This window comes from Hemitrygon akajei, chromosome 1 (assembly GCF_048418815.1).
Source record: "Hemitrygon akajei chromosome 1, sHemAka1.3, whole genome shotgun sequence".
Classification (NCBI taxonomy): domain Eukaryota; kingdom Metazoa; phylum Chordata; class Chondrichthyes; order Myliobatiformes; family Dasyatidae; genus Hemitrygon; species Hemitrygon akajei.
Window position 1 is genome coordinate 2416625 of NC_133124.1, and position 24055 is coordinate 2440679.

General features: G+C 45.1%; 1 protein-coding gene across 1 annotated transcript in view; it reads right to left on the reverse strand.

The window, feature by feature from the left end:
- The window catches only part of LOC140736325 (UDP-N-acetylglucosamine transporter TMEM241 homolog), a 168830-nt gene that overhangs the window by 135858 nt on the left and 8917 nt on the right, over window positions 1-24055 (reverse strand). Inside the window, exons 4-7 of the mRNA XM_073062331.1 lie at window positions 23716-23797; window positions 19270-19347; window positions 7944-7969; window positions 138-189 (exon numbers count right to left, since the gene is read on the reverse strand). Of these exons, the coding sequence (XP_072918432.1) occupies window positions 138-189; window positions 7944-7969; window positions 19270-19347; window positions 23716-23797 (238 nt within the window). The remainder of the gene's footprint in view (window positions 1-137; window positions 190-7943; window positions 7970-19269; window positions 19348-23715; window positions 23798-24055) is intronic.

Below are 24055 nucleotides of genomic sequence, written 5' to 3' on the forward strand. Positions count from 1 at the left end.
TCAGAACACAAACCAAAACACAGCAAAAAATGCATATAATACATAATGAATGTTTTACTTGAACACATTTGCACTTTTTAACATATTTAAATACGTTGACAGGGGAAATATTAGATGGGACAGAGATGATCTCTTACCTTAAAGATATTCCACAGTAAGAAGACAGAAGCTGTGAAAATCACCAGCATGCTGAAAGGAATAGAAAGGAGATATGAAGGAGAAAATTTGTATTGTGGTTACATCAAGTCAAAAGAACTAACAACTTAAAAGACCTTAAGACATAGGAGCAGAATTGGGTCATACGGCCCATCAAGTCCTCTATGGCATTCCATGATGGCTGATTTATTATCCCTCTCAAGCCCATTCTCCTGCCTTCTTCCCGTATCCTTTGACATCCTGACTAATTAAGAGCCTATCAACCTCTGCCTTTATACCCACTGACTTGGCCTCCACAGCCATCTATGGCAATGAATTCCACAGATTAAGAATACATACAACTCTGTTAGGCTGTTTATCAATACAGTTAGCAAATATTTCAACATCAAACTTGCTTTGACACAGTTTTCTATGCAATCTTTTATAATAATAATTTTCTCTCCTTAATTGAAACCACAAGACTACACAATTTTATATCTATCAATTCCAGCTCAATTTTTCCAGATTTTAGAAAAACAGAAAATCTACAGCATAATACAAGCCCTTTGGCCCACAAAGCTGTGCCGAACATGTCCTTACCTTAGAAATTACCTAGGGTTACCCATAGCCCTCTATTTTACTGAGCTCCATGTACCTGTCCAGGAGTCCCTTAAATGACCCAATTGTATCCATCTTGATCACCGTCGCCAGCAGCCCATTCTACGCACTCACCACTCTCTGCATAAAAAACTTACCCGATATATCCTCTGTACCTACTTCTAAGCACCTTAAAACTGTGCCCTCTTGTGACAGCCATTTCAGCCCTAAGGAAAAGCCTCTATCCACACGATCAATGCCTCTCATCATCTTATACACTTCTATCAGGTCACCTCTCATCCTCTGTCGTTTCAAGGAAAAAAAGCTGAGTTTACTCAAGCTGTTCTCGTAAGGCATGCTCCCCATTCAAGGAAACATACTTGTAAATCTCCTCTGCACCCTTTCTATGGTTTCCACATCCTTCCTGTAGTGAGGTGACCAGAACTCCAAATGGAGTCTGACCAGGGTCCTATATAGCTGCAACATTACTTCTCAGCTCCTAAGCTCAATCCCACGATTGAAGAAGGCCAATGCACTATATGCTTTCTTAACCACTGAGTCAACCTGTGCAGCAGCCTTGAGTGTCTTATGGACTCAGACCCCAAGATCCCTCTGACCCTCCACACTGCCAAGAGTCTTACCATTAATACTATATTCTTTCATCATATCTGACCTATGAAAATGAACCACCTCCCTCTTAATTGGTTTGAACTCTATCTGCCACTTCTCGGCCCATTTTTGCATCCTATCAATGTCCCACTGTAACTTCTAACAGCCCTCCACACTATCCACAACACCCCCAACCTTTGTGTCATCCGCACATTTATTAACCCATCCCTCCAATTCCTCATCCAGGTCATTTATAAAAATCACGAAGATTAGGGGTGCCAGAACAGATCCCTGAGGCACACCACTGGTCACTGACCTCCATGCAGAATATGACCCATCTACAACCACTTTTGTGGGCAAACCAGTTCTGGATCCACAAAGCCATTTCCCCTTGGATCCCATGCCTCCTTACTTTCTCAATAAGCCTTTCATGGGTTACCTTGTCAAATGCCTTGCTGAAATCCATATACACTACATCTACTGCTCTTCCTTCATCAGTGTGTTTAGTCACATCCTCAAAAAATTCAATCAGGCTCGTAATAAGATCATGCCTCTCCAAATGTTCATAAATCATGCCTCTCAGGATCTTCTCCATCAACTCACCAACCACTGAAGTAAAACTCACTGGTTTATAATTTCCTGGGCGATCTCTACTCCCTTTCTTGAATAAGGGAACAACTTCCGCAACCCTTCAATCCTCTGGAACCTCTCCCGTCCCCATTGATGATGTAAAGATCATCGTCAGAGGCTCAGCAATCTCCTCCCTCACCTCCCACAGTAGCCTGGGGTACATCTTGACCGGTCCCGGTGACTTACCCAACATGATGTTTTCCAAAAGCTCCTGAACATTCTCTTTCTTAACATCCACATGCTCAAGCTTTTCAGTCTGCTGCAAGTCATCCCTACAATCGCCAAGATCCTTTTCCGTAGTGAATACTGAAGTGAAGTACTCATTAAGTACCTCCGCTTTCTACTCTGGTTCAATACACACTTTTCCACTGTCACACTTGACTGGTCTTATTCTCTCACGTCTTATCCTCTTGTTCTTCACATACTTGTAGAATGCCTTGGGGTTTTCCTTAATTCTGTCCACCAAGGCCTTCTCATGGCCCCTTCTGGCTCTCCTCATTTCATTCTGAAGCTCCTTCCTGCTAGCCTTATAATCTTCTAGATCTCTATCATTAACTTGTTTTTTGAACCTTTCGTAATCTCTTCATTTCTTCTTGACTAGATTTACAACAGCCTTTGTACACCACGGTTCCTGTACCCTACCATACTTTCCCTGTCTCATTGGAATGTATCTATGCAGAACTCCACGCAAATATCCCTTGAACATTTGCCACATTTCTTCTGTACATTTCCCTGAGAACATCTGTTCCCAATTTATGCTTCCACGTTCCTGCCTGATAGCCTCATATTTCCCCTTACTCCAATTAAACGCTTTTCTAACTTGTCTGTTCCTATCCCTCTCCAATGCTATGGTAAAGGAGACAGAGTTGTGATCACTATCTCCAAAATGCTCTCCCACTAGGAGATCTAACACCTGGCCAAGTTCATTTCCCAATACTAGATCAAGTACAGCCTCTCCACTTGTAGGCTCATCTACGTATTGTGTCAAGAAACCTTCTTGAACACACCAACACACTCCACCCCATCTAAACCCCTTGATCTTGGGACATGCCAATCAATATCTGGGAAATTAAAACATCCCACCATGACAACCCTGTTATTAATACACCTTTCCAGAATCTGTCTCCTTATCTGCTGCTCGATGTCCCTGTTACTATTGGGTGGTCTATAAAAAACACCCAGTAGAGTTATTGACCCCTTTCTGTTCCTAACTTCCACCCACAGAGACTCTGTAGACAATCCCTCCACATCTTCCTCCTTTTCTACGGTCGTGACACTACCTCTGATCAACAATGCCACGCCCCACCTCTTTTGCCTCCCTCCCTGTCTTTTCTGAAACATCTTAAGCTTGGCACTCGAAGTAACCATTCCTGCCCCTGAGCCATCCAAGTCTCTGTAATGGCCACAATATCATAGCTCTAAGTACTGATCCATGCTCTAAGCTCATCCGCTTGGTTCATAATACTCCTTACATTAAAAAAGACACATCTCAAACCATCAGTCTGAGTGCGTCCCTTCTCGATCACCTACCTGTCCTCCCTCTCACACTGTCTCCAAGCTTTCTCTATTTGTGAGCCGACCGCTTCTTCTTCCATCTCTTCAGTTTGGTTCCCATCCCTCAGCAATCCTTGTTTAAACTTTCCCCGATATCCTTAGCAAACCTCCCTGCCAGGATATTGGTCCCCCTGGGATTCAAATGCAACCCGTCCTTTTTGTACAGGTCACTCCTGCCCCAAGTGGTCCCAATGATCCAATAATCTGAATCCCTGCTCCCTGCTCCAATCCCTCAGCCACGCATTTATCCTCCACCATACTCTATTCCTACACTCACTGTCACGTGGCACAGATAGTAAACCCGAGATGACTACTTTTGCGGTCCTGCTTCTCAACTTCCTTCTTTCAGGACCTCCTCCCTTTTCCTACCTATGTCATTGGTACCAATATGTACCACAACCTCTGGCTGTTCTCCCTCCCACTGCAGGATATCGTGAACGCGATCAGAAACGTCCCGGACCCTGGCACCTGGGAGGCAAACTACCATCCGAGTTTCCTTCTTGCATCCACAGAATCACCTGTCTGATCCCTAACTATGGAGTCCCCTATCACTACTGCCTTCGTCTTCCTTTCCGTACCCTTCTGAGCCATAGGGCCAGACTCTGTGCCAGTCTGTTGCTTCCCCCGGGTAGGCTGTCTCCCCCCCAGCAGTACTCAAACAGGAGTTCTTATTGCAAGAGGTAAAGCCACAGGGGTGCTCTCTAGCCTCTGACTCCTGCCCTTCCCCCTCTTGACTGTTACCAACTTATCTGTGTCCCCAGGCCCCAGTGTGACTACCTGCCATTGTCTTTTACTACTACTATCACCAGTTCCCTAACCCGGTCCCTAAGGAGCTGCAGCTCGACGCACCTGGCACAGATGTGGCTGTCCGGGAGGCTGGGAGTCTCCCGGACCTCCCACATCTGTCACTGAGCACAGAAGACCCGCCTCACACACATACTTCCTGTTTATATTCTACACAGGCAACCTACCTCGCCTTGACCCTATTATCACCTAAGCCCCGTTGAGCCAAAGCCTTCCTACTGTGTCTCCCTCTACTTAGTCACCCGCTCTATAAGGTGTCTCCTTCTAAACACTTCTCGCTGTTCTCACTGGCTGACGTCCACGCGCTTGCACAGTTGTGCCCCGATCAAACCCCTGAAACTTTTTAAAGATTGTTTTTTAGCCCACATCTCTGATGATAGCAACTCATGGCGTGGTGCAGTTTCTACGTAACAACAGGCTTTCAGGTAGCTTGTCTAGTAATTTTGCTTTCAGAACTGTGCATCTACAGAGCTTCAGAGCAGGAACACAAAGAGATTCTGCAGATACTGGAGATCCAGATTAACACACACCAGAATGCTGGAGGAACTCAGCATGCCAGGCAGCATCAATGGAAAAGAATAACTAATCGATGTTTTGGCCGAAGGGTCTCAAACTGAGACACTTACAATTTATTCCTTTCCGTGGATGCTGCCTGGCCAGCTGAATTCCTCCAGTATTTTGTGTGTGTTTTCAGAGTAGGGGTATTGGTATACTCTGCACCATTCAACTCAGACCATTAGAAGCACAGAGAACTCCAACCTCCACCTCTTTAACCCATGACAGACACACAAACTGACCTGCATATGCATATCCCTGGTCACATCAGACAATGGATTTACCCACTGAGCTTCAAGAAAAGCCCTGCTCAAAGTCAACAACATCTTACTGAGAGACTGCTCAGAACTGAGTATAGAGTGGCACATTAGTGTAACGGTTACGTAGTTTAAAACTATTAGAACACCAAAGTCCCAGGCTCAATATCCATGGCTGTCTGTAAGGAGTTAGCATGTTCTCTCCATGACTGTGTGGGCTTCCTCCAGCTACTCTGATTTCCTCCCACAGTCCAAAGGGTTAATTGGTCACATGGGTGAAATTGGGCAGCACAGGCTCATTGGGCCAAAAGGATGGTACCAAGCCGACTGTGAAAGGAGGAGGGTTGGGCATGGGCTAACAACCCTATCCTGTAAAAACCCAGAGCTACAGAAATGCCAACAGATGCTCCAAAGACCTCATTCCTGGGAGAGGAAGGATACGCCAAGAAGACGAGCTCCACCTGAAGACAACATGTAAGACTGGCCCGGGACAAATTACCATGGCAAGCTATGGTCAGTGGCCTGTGTCCCAGTAGGGGAGATGGGCCTAAGGAAGTAATATGCCTATAATTGGACAGTGCAGGCTTGTTGAGCCAGAAGAGCCTGTTATACTGTTGTACGTCCAAATTAAATAATAAAAATAAAATTTCAAAATATACTTCAAAGACATAAGGATGTTCTTTAAGGTTATTATAGCCGGGGGTGGTAATGGGGACAGGGTCCCACTACCTATTAAGTGCTCCCAATGGCGTGCACCTTAAATAGCCTCTGACAACCAAGTCCAGCTCCTGGCCTACGTTTGGCCTACCTACTAAGCTCAGCAGAACTGTACCTACGGACAGCAGAAGGGGCAAAGGTGGGTTACTATCGCCTTAAAACCAGTCGCTTCCAGCTCTTCAGCTGTGGCTGGCAATTCATCTAGGAGAAATAAAACTATGATCTCAAACTCCATTGCCTTGTGACAATACCCACCCATGGGGAAAGCTCTGGGAGTAAACCCCAAGGGAAAATCCAGAGCTGGAGTCCCTAAAGCAGTTCTACATTGAGGTCTATGCTGACTGACAGCTCCTGCGATGCTGCTGGCACCAAAATGTATTGATCTCTGCTGTTCCTTTGGGTTCATCACATGTGTGGAGAGGGGGAGTTTGCTACGTGGGTAACGGCTCGCTCTCCATATCGTACTGCCCTGGCATGTGTATCCAGAACTAGGACACAACAGCCATGGTCGACTCTGACTGACGGAGGCCTCAGACTCAGACTTCAAAGACATACAGGTGTAACTGGGTGGTGTGGGCTTTTAAGCCATAAGGGCCAGCCACCATCTTGACCCACCAAATTAGATCATTAAAATAAAATTAAAAAATTAAACTTCAAAGACATTTGGGTATAATTGGGCAGCAGAGGCTTGTTGGGCCTGAAGAGTCTGTTACTGTGCGTCATTTCTAAATAAAATAAAAATCCAAATGAATGTACAGACAAAACACTGTAGAAAATGGTCCAAATATTTAAGTGAAATGTCTAAAATCTCTTTGGTGATAAAAAGCAGAATGTTAGGATTTGAGCCTGCACATGGATTGCACCAAGCAGACATTATTTATGACAATGCCAGTAATGTTATACTGTTGTATGTTTATAATGTGCTGTATATGCACTTTATGGCAACTTGTACATCCAGAGAATATTTTTTATTATCTGTTAATATTATTGTGCTGATATTATTTTATGTGCTGTATGCAATATCTTACTGATTTACATATTGACCCGAGAGGAACATGATTTCATTTCGCTGTATATGTGTGTATGGATGAACGACGATAAACTTCAGTTTGAACTAACTCGCCCCTATTCCAAGTTTGTTTCTCAGTTTTGAATTTTACTACTTTCCAAAACAGCACAATGCTTAACAAAAACTCATTCACTAACAATCCAAGTCTTTAGTATCTTTACTTTTTTATTTTATCATTTTATTAAATTTCTAGATATAGTGCATAACTGGCCCTTCTGGTCCAACAAACCCAGCCACCCAGCAGCTCATCAATTTAACCCAAGCTTAATCACAGGACAATTTACAATGACCAATTAACTTACAAACCAATAAGTCTTTGGACTGTGAGTAGAAACAGGAACACCCGAAGGAAAACCCACACAATTCACAGGAAGAGCATGCAAACTCCTTACAGAGGATGCTGCAATTGAACTCTGATGCCCCGAGCTGTAATGTAATGAACAGTTTGGGTCCTTCATCTTAGAAAAGATGTGCTGGCATTGGAGAGGGTCCAGAGGAGGTTCACACAGATGATTCCAGGAATGAAAGGGCTATAATACGAGGAACGTTTGATGGCTCTGGGTCTGTAGTCATTCGAATTCAGAAGGGCGGGGATCTCATTGAAATCTTTTGAATGTTGAAAGGCCTAGCCAGAGTAGATGTGGAAAGGATGTTTCCCATGGTGGGAGAGTCTAGGACAAGACGGCACAGCCTCAGGATTGAAAGGCACTCTTTTAAAACAGAGATGCAGAGAAATTTCTTTAGCCAAAGGATGGTAAATTTGTGAAATTTATTGCCACATGCAGCTATGGAGGGCAGAGATTGAAAGGTTCTTGACTGGTCATGGCATCAAAGGTTACAGGGAGAAGGCCGGGAACTGGGGTTGAGGATGAGATTTTTAAAAAATCAGCCATGATTGAATGGCAGAGCAGACTCGATGGGCCAGATGGCCTAATTCTGCTCCTGTGTCTTATGGCAATAGCGTCACGTCAACCGCTATGCTACCGTCACGCCATATGATTCAGAAATAAACATACCTGCTGGTTATAGTGCAAGACAGCTTCTGTGTGTAAAAAAAAGAAAAACTGTCATTACAACAAATCAAAAACCTTTTATGTAGAAACATAAAAGATTGAACTTCAAACTGAAGACAAGCACGTTTAACTTTTGGTCTCTATGGTGATGCAGTTTCTACAGAACTACTTATTGCCTTTCATAAATATTGCTTAATGTTTGCTTCCAAGAACTCACCTAAATCATTCCATCAAAAATGATACAGTTTACAAAGATACCTGGTGTAACGCTTTCTAAGTTCAAAGGTAATTGATTATCCAAATGCATATATGTCACTGTATACTACCCCGAGATTCATTTTCTTGTGGGCATTCACAGTAACATAACAGAATCAATGAAGAAAAAACCTACACACAAGATGAACAACCAACCAATGTGCTAAAGACAAATATTTACAAATATTTCACAAATTCCATATTCCAACAGCATTTTCTATTGGGAGTACTTTCAAACATATAGAAACATAGAAAATCTACAGCACATTACTGGCCCTTCAGCCCACAATACTGTGCCGACCATGTAACCTACACTAGAAGCTGCCTAGAATTTCCCTACTGCATGGCCCTCTATTTTTCTAAACTCCATGTATCTATCTAAGAGTCTCTTAAAAGACCCTATTGTACCCAACCTCCCCATATACATTCACAACATTAGTTAGGAGCAGGAGGAGGCCACTTGGCCTCTGTTGCTTGCTCTGCCAACCAATAAGATTATGGCTTACCTGACTAATCCCAACTCTACAACTCATATTCTCAAGGTTTATTACTTATTATTATTGTTTTTTATTTTTATATTTGCACTGTTTGGTGTATTTTGCACACTAGTTGTTTGTCTATCTTTGTGTGCAGTTTTTCATTGATTCTATTGTATTTCTTTGTAACTACTGTGAAGGCCCACAAGAAAATAAATCTCAGTGTTGTATACGTGTACTCTGATAATAAACTTACTTTGAATTTTGAGCATTCCCATGTACCTAGAGTAATCTTTTACCCCTTTGCTTCTCAAGCGCCTCCCCTAGGCATTCCTACAGTGGCCTTAAGTGACCATCCTGTAGGTAAAGCCATTGCCACCATGGGAGGAGGCTGGAGGGTGCTGGCTGTGCACTTTATCTGTGCTATGCCTTTTTGTCAATTATATCTTTGCCAGTCTGCCTCTCATCTTCTTTCACCCCCGGGACAGGTGTCCTAGCTCACTCAACCTTTCTCTTTGCATTTCAGTCTCAGTTTTAAAGTTTACTTTCATTGAAGTGTCTGCAAAAAAATAAACCTTAAAACATTAGAACAGAATTAGACCATTCGACCCAGTGAGTCTGCTCTGACATTCCATTATGGCTGATTTATTACCACTCTCAAACTCATTGTCTTGTCTTCTCCCTTAACATTTGATGCTGTGACTATTCAAGAACCGATCAACCTCCGCTTTAATGACTTGGCCTCCACTGCTGTCTCTGGCAATGAATTCCACAGCCTCACAGTTTTGAGCGTGAAGCAAGTAGAGCAGGGGATGAAGCACACAGCCTTGCTGCTGGAGACTGTGACTAACACCAAAGTACGTGACCCTACACTTAGCCACACTATATTCCACCTGTCACTTCTTAGCCTGTTCTCCCAATCTGTTTAAGTCCTTCTGTAGCCTCCCAACTTCCACTAGCTGCCCTTCCACGTTAGCCTCTTGAGGCCCGCAAATAAATCTCAGGGTTGTAAACTGTGCCGGTAAGATGGCAGCATGTATACATGCAGCAGCCTCTCAGGGGCCAACCGAAGGTGCTTTTCTCGTTGTTAAATCTGGTTTTATACACAGTAAGACTACTCTTGACTCCAATAACTACCTGTACACTGAGCTGCTCATTGTTTGGAGTAGCCCGCTAAAGAGTCAACCTGTTGGCTGAAGGAGTCAGGTTGGGCCATCAGGACACAAGATTTGAGTCAGGTCGTTGGGACCAGGATCAGTCGGGACGGGGGATCAGAGTCGGGATGGGAAGAGAGTCGGGACGGTGACCAGAGTCGGGACGGGGGATCAGAGTCGGGACTGGGGATCAGATTCGGGACGGGGGATCAGAGTCGGGACGGGGGATCAGAGTCGGGACTGGGGATCAGAGTCGGGACGGGGGATCAGAGTCGGGATGGGGGATCAGAGTCGGGATGGGGGATCAGAGTCGGGATGGGGGATCAGAGTCGGGACGGGGATCAGAGTCGGGACGGGGAGAGAGTTGGGACGGGGGTCCACATCGGGCATCGATTTGAGTCACGATTTTGAGCTACAGGAGAAGCCAGATTGGGTTTGGAAGAGTTGACCCTGATGCAGACCATGCTGCTCCCTGCTACTTGGAGGCAACAGAGGTGGTTGCGAAGGCAGCATGTACTGAAACCGTGAGTGACTGCTTTGGATGTTTCTTTTGTGATCACTTGACCCTACTGGACATTGATTGCTGCAGGCCTGCTTCCCTTGTTTGGTGGAAGAGACAGGCAGCAAGGCAGCAGTCTTGCCTCAGTTGGAGCAAAGAATCGGCTTTAAGCCGTGGCATCCTGACATGGTTGGAGGTGGCCTCTCATTGCTGCTGCCCTCCAGTGTTGGATCAGTGCAAGTACAGCCTGGACTACCAGGAACCATCAATTTGCAGGACTTGTTGCTCAGGGTCTCGGACTAAAAATGTGTTTTCTTATGTAACTAAGTTATTTTTTTTACACTTTCTCATTATTTTTGCACCTTCATCGCAGAGGAACACCGTCTCAATACATGGAACTATGTTGTGGCCATTACAGAGACTTGGCAGTTTCGGGGCAGGAATGGCTACTGAGTGTGCCGGGCTTTAGATGTTTCAAAAAGGACAGGGAGAGAGGCAAAGTACATGGGAGTGTGGCATTGCTAATCAGGGCTAGTATCACGGCTGCAGAAAAGGAGGAAGTCATGGAGGGATTGTCCACTGAGTGTGGAAGTCAGAAACAGGAAGGGGCAATAACTCTTCAGGGTGTTTTTTATAGACCCCGCCCCCAATAGTAACAGAGACATCGAGGGAAATAGGGAGGCAGATTCTGGAATGGTGCAATAATAATAGGGTTGTTGTGATGGGTGTAAATTAACCTTCGGGGAGTCTTGCATGAGAACTCCTAAGTCCCTCTGCACCTCTGATGTTTGAACCTTCTCCCCATTTTGACGATAGTCCACACTATTGTTCATTTTACCAAAATGTATTATCATACATTTCCCAACACTGTTTTCCATCTGCCACGTCTTTTCCCATTCTTCCAATTTGTCTAAGTCCTGTTGTAATCGCATTGCTTCCTCAGCACCATCTACCCCTCCACCTATCTTCGTATCATCTGCAAACTTTGCCACAATAATATTCCATTCTCTAAATCACTGACAAAAAATGAGAAAGCAATGGTCCCAATACTGACCCCTGAGGAATACCACAGGTTACTGGCAGCCAACCAAAAAAGGCCCCTTCTATTCCCACTCGCTGCCTCGTGCCTGTCAGCCATTCCTCTATCCATGCCAATATCTTGTTAATGCCATAGGATTTTGTCTTGTTAAGCAGCCACATGTGGGGCACCTTATCAAACACCTTCTGAAAATCCATGTAAATAAGATAAACCAACTGGAAGAGAGGCTGGTATTGATCTGGTATTGGGAAATGAACCCAGTCAGGCGTCAGATCTCTCAGTAGGAGAGCATTTTGAAGATGGTGATCACAATTTTGTCTCTGTTACCTCTGGGATAGGAACAGACAATTTGGGAAAACATTTAATTGGGGTAGCAGGAAATATGATGCTCTTAGGCAGAAACCTGGGAGCATAAGTTAGAAGCAGATGTTCTCAGGGGAAATGCATGGCAGAAATGTGGCAAATGTTCAGGGAACATTTGCATGGTGTTCTCCATAGGCACGCTCCATTGAGGCAGGGAAAGGATGGTAGGGTAAAAGAACCATGGTGTACAAAGTATGTAAAAAATCTAGTTAAGAAGAAAAGAAAAGCTTACCAAAGGTACAATAAACTAGGTACTGTTAGAGCTCGAGAAAATTACAGGGTTGCCAGGAAGAAGCTTAAGAATGAAATTAGGAGAGAAAGAAAGAGCCATGAGAAGGCCTTTGTGAGCAGGATTAAGGAAAACCCCAAGGCCTTCTACAAGTATGTGAAGAGCAAGAGGATGAGCCGTGTCAGAATAGGACCAATCAGGTGTGATAGTGGAAATGTGTGCACGGAATCAGAGTAGGTAGTGGAGGTACTTAATGAATAATTTGCTTCAGTATTCACCAAGGAAAAGGACTTCGGCAATTGTGGGGATGACTTACAGCGGACTGAAATGCTTGAGTATATAGACATTAAGAAAGAGGATGTGCTGCAGCTTTTGAAAAGCATTAAATAAGTCGGCGGGTCCAGATGAGATATACCCCAGGCTATTGTGGTGAGGGAGGAGATTGCTGGGCCTCTGGCAATGATCTTTGCATCATCAAAAGGGAAGTACCAGAGGATTGGGGTGTTGCAAATGTTGTTCCCTTGTTCAAGAAAAGGAGTAGAGAGAACCCAGGGAACTATAGACCATAGAGTCTTACTTCAGTAGTGGGCAAGTTGTAGGAGAAGATCATGAGAGGCAGGATTTATGAGTATTGGAGAGACATAATCTGATTAGGGATAATCATGATGGTTTTAACAAGAGCTGGTCATGCCTTACGAGCCTGATTGAATTCTTTGAGGATGTAGCAAAACACATTGATGAAGGTAGAGAGTGGAATGTAGTGTGTATGGATTTCAGCAATGCTTTTGATAAGGTTCCCCATGCAAGGCTCATTCAGAAAGTAAGGAGGCATGGGATCCAAGGAGTGCTTGTGGATCCAGAATTGGCTTGGCTTGGCAGAATTGGCTTGCCTACAGAAGGCAAAGGGTAGTTGTAGATGGTTCATAATAAGATGGAGGTTGGTGACCAGTGGTGTTCCACAGGAATCTATTCTGGGACCCCTCCTCATTGTGATTTTTATAAATGACCTGGATGAGGAAGTAGAAGGGTGGGTTAGTAAGTTTGCTGATGACACAAAAGTTGGGGGTGTGTGGATAGTCTGGAGAGTTGCCAGAGGATACAGCGAGATATCAACAGGATGCAGAACTGAGCTGAGAAGTGGCAGATGGAGTTCAACCCAGATATAAGTGTGAAGTGGTTCAATTTGGTAGGTCAAATTTGAATTCAGAATATAATATTAATGGTAAGACTCTTGGCAGTGTGGAGGATCAGAGAGATCTAGGGGTCCTTGTCCACAGAACACTCAAAGTTGCTGCACAGGTTGATGGTGTTGTTAAGAAGGCATATGGTGTGTTGGCCTTCATCAACCATGGGACTGAGTTCAAGAGCCATGAGGTAATGTTCCAGTTATACAAGACCTTAGTTAGACCCCACTTGGGAGTACTGTGTTCAGTTCTGGTCACATCACTACAGGGAGGATGTGGATACTATAGAGAGAGTGCAGAGATTTACAAGGATGTCACCTGGAATGGAGAGTGTGCCTGAAGAGAATAAGTTGAGTGTTCTTGGCCTTTTCTCCTTGGAGCAACGGAGGATGAGAGGTGATCTGATAGAGGTGTATAAGATGATGAAGGGCATTGATCGTGTGGATAGCCAGAGGCTATTTTCCAGGTTGAAATGGCTAACACGAGGGGTCATAGTTTTAAGGTGCTTGGAAGCAAGTACAGGGGAGATGTCAGAGGTAAGTTTTTCACACAGAGAGTGGTGGGTGCATGGAACGCACTGCCAGCATTGGTGGTAGAGGTAGATACAATAGGGTCTTTTAAGAGACTCTTAGCTAGGTACATGGAGCTTAGAAAAACAGAGGGCTATGCGGTAGGGAAATTCTAGGCAGTTTCTACAGTAGGTTACATGGTCGGCACAACATTGTGGGCCGAAGGGCCTGTAATGTGCTGTAGATTTCTATGTTCTATGATACTAGCATGGATGTTCTTTGTGGGAATGGGACCCACTCTCAAGAGTTTCACAACGGGCCGTTATTTGGCACGCCAAGGGCTCAGCCTAAGAGCTCAGCTCATCTTCAGAGGTCCAAGATCTCGTGGCTCTGGAGACAGGGGATCGGAGGTCGATGTCCGGGCAGAGCGGTGTGTCATGGGAGATGGAAGATCTAAGGTTGTGTGCCCAGAGACCCGAGATCTTTGGGCACAGAGCTTGGAAAAAGCGACGCAACAGACTTTTAACATCGTAAACTAGTGAGTTGTTTGTTATGTTTCCCCTCTCGCTGTGAAATGGAGACATCTCTTTCTCCCTTATTACGGAGAGAGAGAGCCTGTGGTATGTCGAATACCGGGTGAACACGCAGTCTTTGGGGTGACTGCAAGTCTGTGTCGTTGCTGTTGCTTTGCTCACACCTGAGTGCTCGGTGGCGAATGCCGATGCTTGTTTTTTCTGCTGGTGGGGAAGGGGGGATTGGTGCTTGCTGCTGCTTAAGTGCGGGAGGGAGGGGAGCAGGAGGCGGGACTTTGGGATTTAACATTTAATTCATTCTTTGGGGGCACTCTGTTTTCATGGATAATTGCAAAGAAAAAGCATTTCACCATGTATATTGTATACATTTCTCTGAAATTAAATGTACCTTTGAAACTTTTGATAGCAGAATGGCTGACAGGCAGGAGGCAGCGAGTGGAAATAAAAGGGGTCTTTTCTGATTGGCTGCCAGTAGTTTGTCAATGATTTGGATAATGAAATTGTGGAAAACTTTGTGGATGATACGAAGATAGGTGAAGGGGTAGGTAGTGCTGAGGAAGCAATGATTTCAGCAGGACAGACAAATTGGAAGAATGAGCAAAAAAGTGGAAGATGGAATACAGTGTTGGGAAATGTATGATAATGCATTTTGATAAAAGGAGCAATAGTGCGGACTATTATCTAAATGGGGAGAAGGTTCAAATATCAGAGGTGCAGAGGGCTTAGGAGTTTTTGTGCTAGATTTCCAGAAGGTTAACTTCAAGGGTGAGTCTGGTAAAGAAAGCAAATGCAATGTTGGCATTTATTTCAAGAGGAATAGAATAGTAAAAGCAAGGAGATAATGCTGAGCATTTATAAGACTCTGGTTAGGCTACACTTGGAGTATTGTTAACAGTTTTGGTCCATATTGCAAAAAGTATGTGTTGTAATTTGAGACAGTCCAGAGGACGTTCACGAGGAGGATTCCAGGAATGAAGGGATTAACATATGAGGAGAGTTTGGTAGCTTTGGGCCTGTACTCATTGGAATTTAGAAGAATGCGCGGGGATCACATTGAAACCTATCAAATGTTGAAAGGACTAGATAGGGTGGATGTGGAGAGGATGCTTCCTATGGTAGGGATATCAATATCCAGAACAAGAGGGCACAGCCTCAAACTTGAGGGGCGACCTTTTAGAACAGAGATAAAGAGGAATATTTTTAGCCAGAGAGTAGTGAATCTGTGGAATCCTCTACCACTGACTGCGGTGGAGGCCGGAGTGCGTGGGTATATTTAAGGCAGAAGATGATTGTTTCATGATTGGTCAGGGCATCAAAGGATATGGCAAGAAGGCAGGTGTTTGGGGTTGAGTGGGATCTGAGATCAGTCATGATGGAATAGTGGAGCAGACTCAATGGGCTGAATGGCCTAATATGCTCCAATGTCCTATTGTCTTCTGGTCTTAAGTGTGTCTGACAGGTTGGGAGATGGTGGAACAAGAGTGTGTGGACAGGTTGGGAGATGGTGGAACAAGAGTGTGTCTGACAGGTTGGGAGATGGTGGAACAAGAGTGTGTCTGACAGGTTGGGAGATGGTGGAACAAGAGTGTGTGGACAGGTTGGGAGATGGTGGAACAAGAGTGTGTGGACAGGTTGGGAGATGGTGGAACAAGAGTGTGTGGACAGGTTGGGAGATGGTGGAACACGAGTGTGTCTGACAGGTTGGGAGATGGTGGAACAAGAGTGTGTGGACAGGTTGGGAGATGGTGGAACAAGAGTGTGTCTGACAGGTTGGGAGATGGTGGAACAAGAGTGTGTGGACAGGTTGGGAGATGGTGGAACAAGAGTGTGTGGACAGGTTGGGAGATGGTGGAACAAGAGTGTGTGGACAGGTTGGGAGATGGTGGAACAAGAGTGTGTGGACAGGTTGGGAGATGGTGGAACAAGAGTGTGTCTGACAGGTTGGGAGATGGTGGAACAAGAGTGTGTGGACAGGTTGGGAGATGGTGGAACAAGAGTGTGTGGACAGGTTGGGAGATGGTGGAACAAGAGTGTGTCTGACAGGTTGGGAGATGGTGGAACACGAGTGTGTGGACAGGTTGGGAGATGGTGGAACAAGAGTGTGTGGACAGGTTGGGAGATGGTGGAACAAGAGTGTGTCTGACAGGTTGGGAGATGGTGGAACAAGAGTGTGTGGACAGGTTGGGAGATGGTGGAACAAGAGTGTGTGGACAGGTTGGGAGATGGTGGAACAAGAGTGTGTGGACAGGTTGGGAGATGGTGGAACAAGAGTGTGTGGACAGGTTGGGAGATGGTGGAACAAGAGTGTGTGGACAGGTTGGGAGATGGTGGAACAAGAGTGTGTCTGACAGGTTGGGAGATGGTGGAACAAGAGTGTGTCTGACAGGTTGGGAGATGGTGGAACAAGAGTGTGTCTGACAGGTTGGGAGATGGTGGAACAAGAGTGTGTGGACAGGTTGGGAGATGGTGGAACAAGAGTGTGTGGACAGGTTGGGAGATGGTGGAACACGAGTGTGTGGACAGGTTGGGAGATGGTGGAACAAGAGTGTGTCTGACAGGTTGGGAGATGGTGGAACAAGAGTGTGTGGACAGGTTGGGAGATGGTGGAACAAGAGTGTGTCTGACAGGTTGGGAGATGGTGGAACAAGAGTGTGTCTGACAGGTTGGGAGATGGTGGAACAAGAGTGTCTGGACAGGTTGGGAGATGGTGGAACAAGAGTGTGTCTGACAGGTTGGGAGATGGTGGAACACGAGTGTGTGGACAGGTTGGGAGATGGTGGAACAAGAGTGTGTGGACAGGTTGGGAGATGGTGGAACAAGAGTGTGTGGACAGGTTGGGAGATGGTGGAACAAGAGTGTGTGGACAGGTTGGGAGATGGTGGAACAAGAGTGTGTGGACAGGTTGGGAGATGGTGGAACACGAGTGTGTGGACAGGTTGGGAGATGGTGGAACAAGAGTGTGTCAGACAGGTTGGGAGATGGTGGAACAAGAGTGTGTCTGACAGGTTGGGAGATGGTGGAACAAGAGTGTGTGGACAGGTTGGGAGATGGTGGAACACGAGTGTGTGGACAGGTTGGGAGATGGTGGAACAAGAGTGTGTGGACAGGTTGGGAGATGGTGGAACAAGAGTGTGTCTGACAGGTTGGGAGATGGTGGAACACGAGTGTGTGGACAGGTTGGGAGATGGTGGAACAAGAGTGTGTCTGACAGGTTGGGAGATGGTGGAACACGAGTGTGTGGACAGGTTGGGAGATGGTGGAACAAGAGTGTGTGGACAGGTTGGGAGATGGTGGAACAAGAGTGTGTCTGACAGGTTGGGAGATGGTGGAACAAGAGTGTGTCTGACAGGTTGGGAGATGGTGGAACAAGAGTGTGTGGACAGGTTGGGAGATGGTGGAACAAGAGTGTGTGGACAGGTTGGGAGATGGTGGAACAAGAGTGTGTGGACAGGTTGGGAGATGGTGGAACAAGAGTGTGTGGACAGGTTGGGAGATGGTGGAACAAGAGTGTGTTGACAGGTTGGGAGATGGTGGAACAAGAGTGTGTCTGACAGGTTGGGAGATGGTGGAACAAGAGTGTGTGGACAGGTTGGGAGATGGTGGAACAAGAGTGTGTCTGACAGGTTGGGAGATGGTGGAACAAGAGTGTGTCTGACAGGTTGGGAGATGGTGGAACATGAGTGTGTGGACAGGTTGGGAGATGGTGGAACAAGAGTGTGTCTGACAGGTTGGGAGATGGTGGAACATGAGTGTGTGGACAGGTTGGGAGATGGTGGAACAAGAGTGTGTGGACAGGTTGGGAGATGGTGGAACAAGAGTGTGTGGACAGGTTGGGAGATGGTGGAACAAGAGTGTGTGGACAGGTTGGGAGATGGTGGAACAAGAGTGTGTCTGACAGGTTGGGAGATGGTGGAACATGAGTGTGTGGACAGGTTGGGAGATGGTGGAACAAGAGTGTGTGGACAGGTTGGGAGATGGTGGAACAAGAGTGTGTCTGACAGGTTGGGAGATGGTGGAACATGAGTGTGTGGACAGGTTGAGAGATGGTGGAACAAGAGTGTGTGGACAGGTTGGGAGATGGTGGAACAAGAGTGTGTGGACAGGTTGGGAGATGGTGGAACAAGAGTGTGTGGACAGGTTGGGAGATGGTGGAACAAGAGTGTGTGGACAGGTTGGGAGATGGTGGAACAAGAGTGTGTGGACAGGTTGGGAGATGGTGGAACAAGAGTGTGTGGACAGGTTGGGAGATGGTGGAACAAGAGTGTGTGGACAGGTTGGGAGATGGTGGAACAAGAGTGTGTGGACAGGTTGGGAGATGGTGGATCAAGTGTGTCTGTACAGGATGTCAGACAGTGGAACAAGACACCTGGACTGGTTGGGAGATCGTGGAGCAAATGTCTGAACAAATTCGAAGAAAGTGTAACAAGAGTGTACAAACAGGTTGTAAGATGATGTGCTCCGTCAAACATTGGCTTATGCATGGTCTAGATTAATGGATTTGAGGTTCTTAATACATTGTTCATGTGCTTTCCTTAATTTGTGCAGTCATGTTCCAGGGATTCCCATGTATGAGTGGGGGAGTTAACGTTAGGAGACTTTACATTAAGGACTTCTACATGTGCATATTGCACTCAGGATATGCTCCTTTCTCACTGTTGTTATCAGGCAGAAGGTACAAGAGCCTCAGGACTCGCACCACCAGGTTCAAGAATAGTTACTACCCCTCAACCATCAGGCTCTTGAATAATAGGGGATAACTACACTCACTTGCCCCATCATTGAAATATTCTCACAACTGATGATCTCACTTTAAGGACTCGTTATTTTACTATTTCATGTTCTCGTTATTTTTTGCTAATTATTTATATTTGCATTTTCACAATTTGTCATCTTCTGCACTTGGGGTGATCTTTCATTGATCCTTTTATAGTTACTATTCCATAGATTTGCTGAGTATGCCCACAGGAAAATGAATCTCAGGGTTGTATATGGTGCCATATACGTACTTTGATAATAAAATTTACTTTGAACTTTGATGACAGAAAAAGCATTATAAAAAATGAAAATACTACCACTTTTAATAAGTACCTCTTTTTTGGCAATTTTCAGGATTAGGTTAGCAGTGACCTCTGACGTATTCTGAAGCATGAGGAAAACAGGAATAGGCTGGAAAACAGAAAGGTAAATGAGTGAACAAATCAGGGCCATCATTGAAAGTGGCAGCACAGGTAAAAAGCTTCTGGCACATTGACCTTCATAAAGTCCTGAGTACAGGTGATGTGATGTTATGTTGAAGCTGTACAAACTTTTCACTGATTTCAGCTTATTTTGGAATACAAAGTTAATCTGTGGTGTCTTCTTAAAACCCACTTAAACTTCTTAAACTGTGATGTCTCCTCCATCCTTGTGTCCAACAAATGTGCGAGGTTCATGGTGAATGTTTAAGATAAAAAGTGTACGTAAATCTGTCACCCCCCTCTGATCCACTGGAAGAAACTACTAAGGTACTACAGGCTTTACTAAAATCATGCCTTCCTCGTGCCTTATCCAAGTTTATTACTATCTATGAAATTTCAAACAGTGCTCTCCTCCCAGATAACATCTCTGTCCTGCCACCACAATTGCCAATGCTGTGGATGTCTTACTTTGAGGTAAGGTCCAAGTATCATGTTCTTTTACAGTCCAATGCTGGACATTAAGAACTTCACGTACTGCAGGTCTACTACATCAGCAATCTGCTCATTGGGACAGGAGCTGGACTGTGTTACTGCCTGCTACAGGAAGGCATCGGAGTTGATCCGCGAAGGTTGCGTGCAGTCTAATTGCAAGTGATTCCCTTGGATCTTTCGCAAGACAGTGTTGGACATCTGTAATAAAAAATACTGCAAGTCTGTTTCCTTGTTTATTGACAGACAGCAGGGGAGCTGTGTGGCCTCAGTTGTCGCAAGGACTAAGCCTGAAGCTGCTGACTTGTCATTTGCAGCAGCCCACAGGACAGGAGACACCGGAGGCAGTGTAGCGTGGGGTCCAAGCTGGGTTAGGGGCTGGCCCCTTCCACTGGTGCTCCCTCCAATGCTCATTCAGTGGAAGACGAGCTGGATTGTGAATGTGCATGTGCACATTCACCTACAGATTGCTGAGAATTGCTTGTTCTTGCTGGCAACACCCATGCACCATCAATTTACAGGAGATGACACTCAGGGAGTTGGACTAAATATTTTTTGTATGTTTACTGCCATTTTATATGTGCTACATGTGCCTAGTGCCGTGCATGACTGTTGATACTGTGTTTTGCACCTTGGCCCCAGAGTAACAGTTTCATTTGGCTGTTCATGGGCATTCATGTACAGTTGAATGACAATTAAACTTGAACTTATGGGGCGGCATTGCTGTGTAGTAGTTAGCACAACACTCTACCATACAGATGACCTGAGTTCAATTCTCAGCGCTGTCTGTATGGTCTTCCTGTGATGTACTGGTCGCTAGGTTAATTGGTCAAAGTAAATTGTCTCATGATTATGCTCGGATTAAATCAGGGGATTGCTGGGTGGTGCAGCTTGAATAATTCTACACTCTATCTCAATAAATAAATAAATATCTTCAAAGATAGAAGGCCGGCTGCTTGAAGTATCAAAACTTTGCAGAACCACAGAGAATTCAATACTGACTACATAGGCAGCATTAATAACATTGACAACAAAATAAAATGTTCACTCAATATTCATAGTCATAGTCATAGAAAAGTAGAGCACAGAAACAGGCCCTTTGGCCCACCTAGTCCATGCTGAATCCACTTTAACTACCTGATGCACCATCAATAACTCTCAGAGACGTGAGGCAAGAGATAGGCTTTTATTAGCTGGAAGAGAGCAGTCAGCAGCAAGAGACCACCACACAACATCCTGGAGACTGAGGGAGGAGCAGTGCCTCCAATCGCCTTTATATAGGGGTCTGTGGGAGGAGCCACAGGAGCAGTCAGCAGGGGTCAGTGGGAGGAGCCACAGGAGCAGTCAGCAGGGGGTCTGTGGGAGGAGCCACAGGAGCAGTCAGCGGGGGGGGGGGGGGGGGCGTGTCCAGACAGGTATATGTAGTTCACCTACTCCCATCGACCTGCTGCTGGACCACAGCCCTCCATACCCCTACCACCTGTGTACCTATCCAAACTTCTCTTAAATCTTGAAATCAAGCTTGCATGCACAACCTGTGCTGGCAGCCCATTCCACACTCTCACAACCCTCTGAGTGAAGAACTTTCTCCTCATGTCCCTTTCAAACTTTTCGCCTTTCACCCTTCACCCATGATCTGTCATTGTAGTCCACAAGACCACAAGCAAAAGGAGCAGATTTAGACTATTTGACCCATCGTGTCTGCTTCATCATGGCTGATCTATTATCCCTCTCAACCCCATTCTCCTGCCTTCTCCCTGTAACCTTTGATGTCTGGACTAATCAAGAACCTATCTACCTCCACTTTAAATATACCCAATGACTTGACCTTCACAGCAGTCCACGGCAATGAATTCCACAGAGTCACCATCCTCTTCTAAGGCTGTGCCCTCTGGTGCTACGCTCCCCTACAATAGGAAACATCCTCTCCACATTCACTCCATCTAGACCATTCAACATCCAACAGGTTTTTGCTAGGCTACAGCCAAACAACAAAATTTTTACGAGACCCACAAAGGTTCTATCCAAACCTCTGTCTTTGGGTTCATGGGAGAAAGGCAAATCCAGAACTGGAATATATTCAGGGAACTTGATGGTCATTACTGACATACACAGTCACTTCCCCTAACAATGAAATCTCGTCAGAAGATCAAAATCTATTTCAGTACGGACAACCATTGTTTAAATATGAGTGCATTTCAAACTTGTTTGTGGGCAAAGTTAACTGCTCTACATATCTGTTAATGTATGTTAACGTCATCGACTGTTCATTCATTTCCACTGATGCCGTAAGGCCTGCTAAGTCCCTCCAGCATTTTGTGTGTGTTGTTCTGAATTTCCAGCATTTCTTGTGTTTACATTATAACCATATAACAATTACAGCACGGAGACAGGTCATCTTGGCCCTTCTAGTCCGTGTCGAATGTTTACTCTCACCTAGTCCCACTGACCTGCACTCAGCCCATAACCCTCCATTCCTTTCCTGTCCATATACCTATCCAATTTTTTTAAAATCACAAAATAGAACCTGCCTCTACCACTTCTACTGGAAGCTTGTTCCACACAGCTACCACTCTGAGTAAAGAAGTTCCCCCTCGTGTTACCCCTAAACTTTTGCCCCTTAACTCAACTCATGTCCTTTTGTTTGAAATTCCTCTACTCTCAATGGAAAAAGCCTATCCACGTCAACTCTATCTATCCCCCTCATAATTCTATATACCTCTATCAAGTATCCCCCAGGATAATTCTATATCCCCCCTCAACCTTCTACACTCCAAAGAAGAAAGACCTAACCTGTTCAACCTTTCTCTGTAACTTAGGTGCTGAAACCCAGGTAACATTCTAGTAAATCTCCTCTGTACTCTCTCTGTTTTGTTGACATCTTTCCTATAATTCGGTGACCAGAACTGTACACAATACTCCAAATTTGGCCTCACCAATGCCTTGTACAGTTTTAACATTACATCCCAACTCCTATACTCAATGCTCTGATTTATAAAAGCCAGCATGCCAAAAGCTTTCTTCACCACCCTATCCACATGAGATTCCACCTTCAGGGAACTATGCACCATTATTCCTACTGTCCTACTGCATTCCTCGATGCCCTACCATTTACCATGTATGTCCTATTTTGATTAGTCCTACCAAAATGTAGCACCTCACACTTATCAGCATTAAACTCCATCTGCCATCATTCAGCCCACTCTTCTAACTGGCCTAAATCTCTCTGCAAGCTTTGAAAACCTACTTCATTATCCACAACGCCACCTATCTTAGTATCATCTGCATACTTACTAATCTAATTTACCACCCCATCATCCAGATCATTAATGTATATGACAAACAACATTGGACTCAGTACAGATCCCTGAGGCACACCATCTGTCATAATCATCATGTGTCGTGTTGTATGACATGGGCATTCATGGTCTCATGACCACGATTGTTCTTGGCAATTTTTTCTATTGAAGTGGTTTGCCATTGCCTTCTTCTGGGCAGTGACTTTACAAGACGAGTGACCCAGCCACTATCAAACCTCTTCAGAGATTGTCTGCCTGGCGTCAGTGGTCGCATAACCAAGTCTTGTGATGTGCACCGGCTGCTCATACGACCATCCACCGCCTGCTCCCATGGCTTCACACGACCCTGATTGGGAGGCTAAGAAGGTGCTACACCTTACCCGAGGGTGACCTGCTGGCTAGTAGAGGGAGGAACACCTCCTTTGGGAGAAATATATCTCCAATCCGCCACCCATATTGATCAATTATATTAATGTTATATATATTCAAAGCTTTTATTTAAACATTGGTAAACTGTATTAATGTGGTGCGCATTTCTTATTCTTTCCAAAACAAGGAAACATGCTTACCAATTTGGACAGTGCCCGGGAACCCGCATAGATACTACCAACAAACATGAATACAGCAGGCAACCAGGACACCTTGGCAGACCTGTCAAAGTTCAAATGACATCATTAACACTAAAATCACACAGTACTGCTATAATGTATTTAAACTTTTACTAAATAACTCCTAACCTATTATCCTCTGGAGTGTAGTAGAATGAAGATGAATTTGATAGAGGTATACAAAATTATGAAGGGTACAGACAGGGTAAATGCAAGCGGACTTTTTCCACTGAGGTTGGGTGAGAGTAGAGTCATGGGTTAAGGGTGAAAAGTGAAATACAAGAGGAGGCTTTTCTTCACT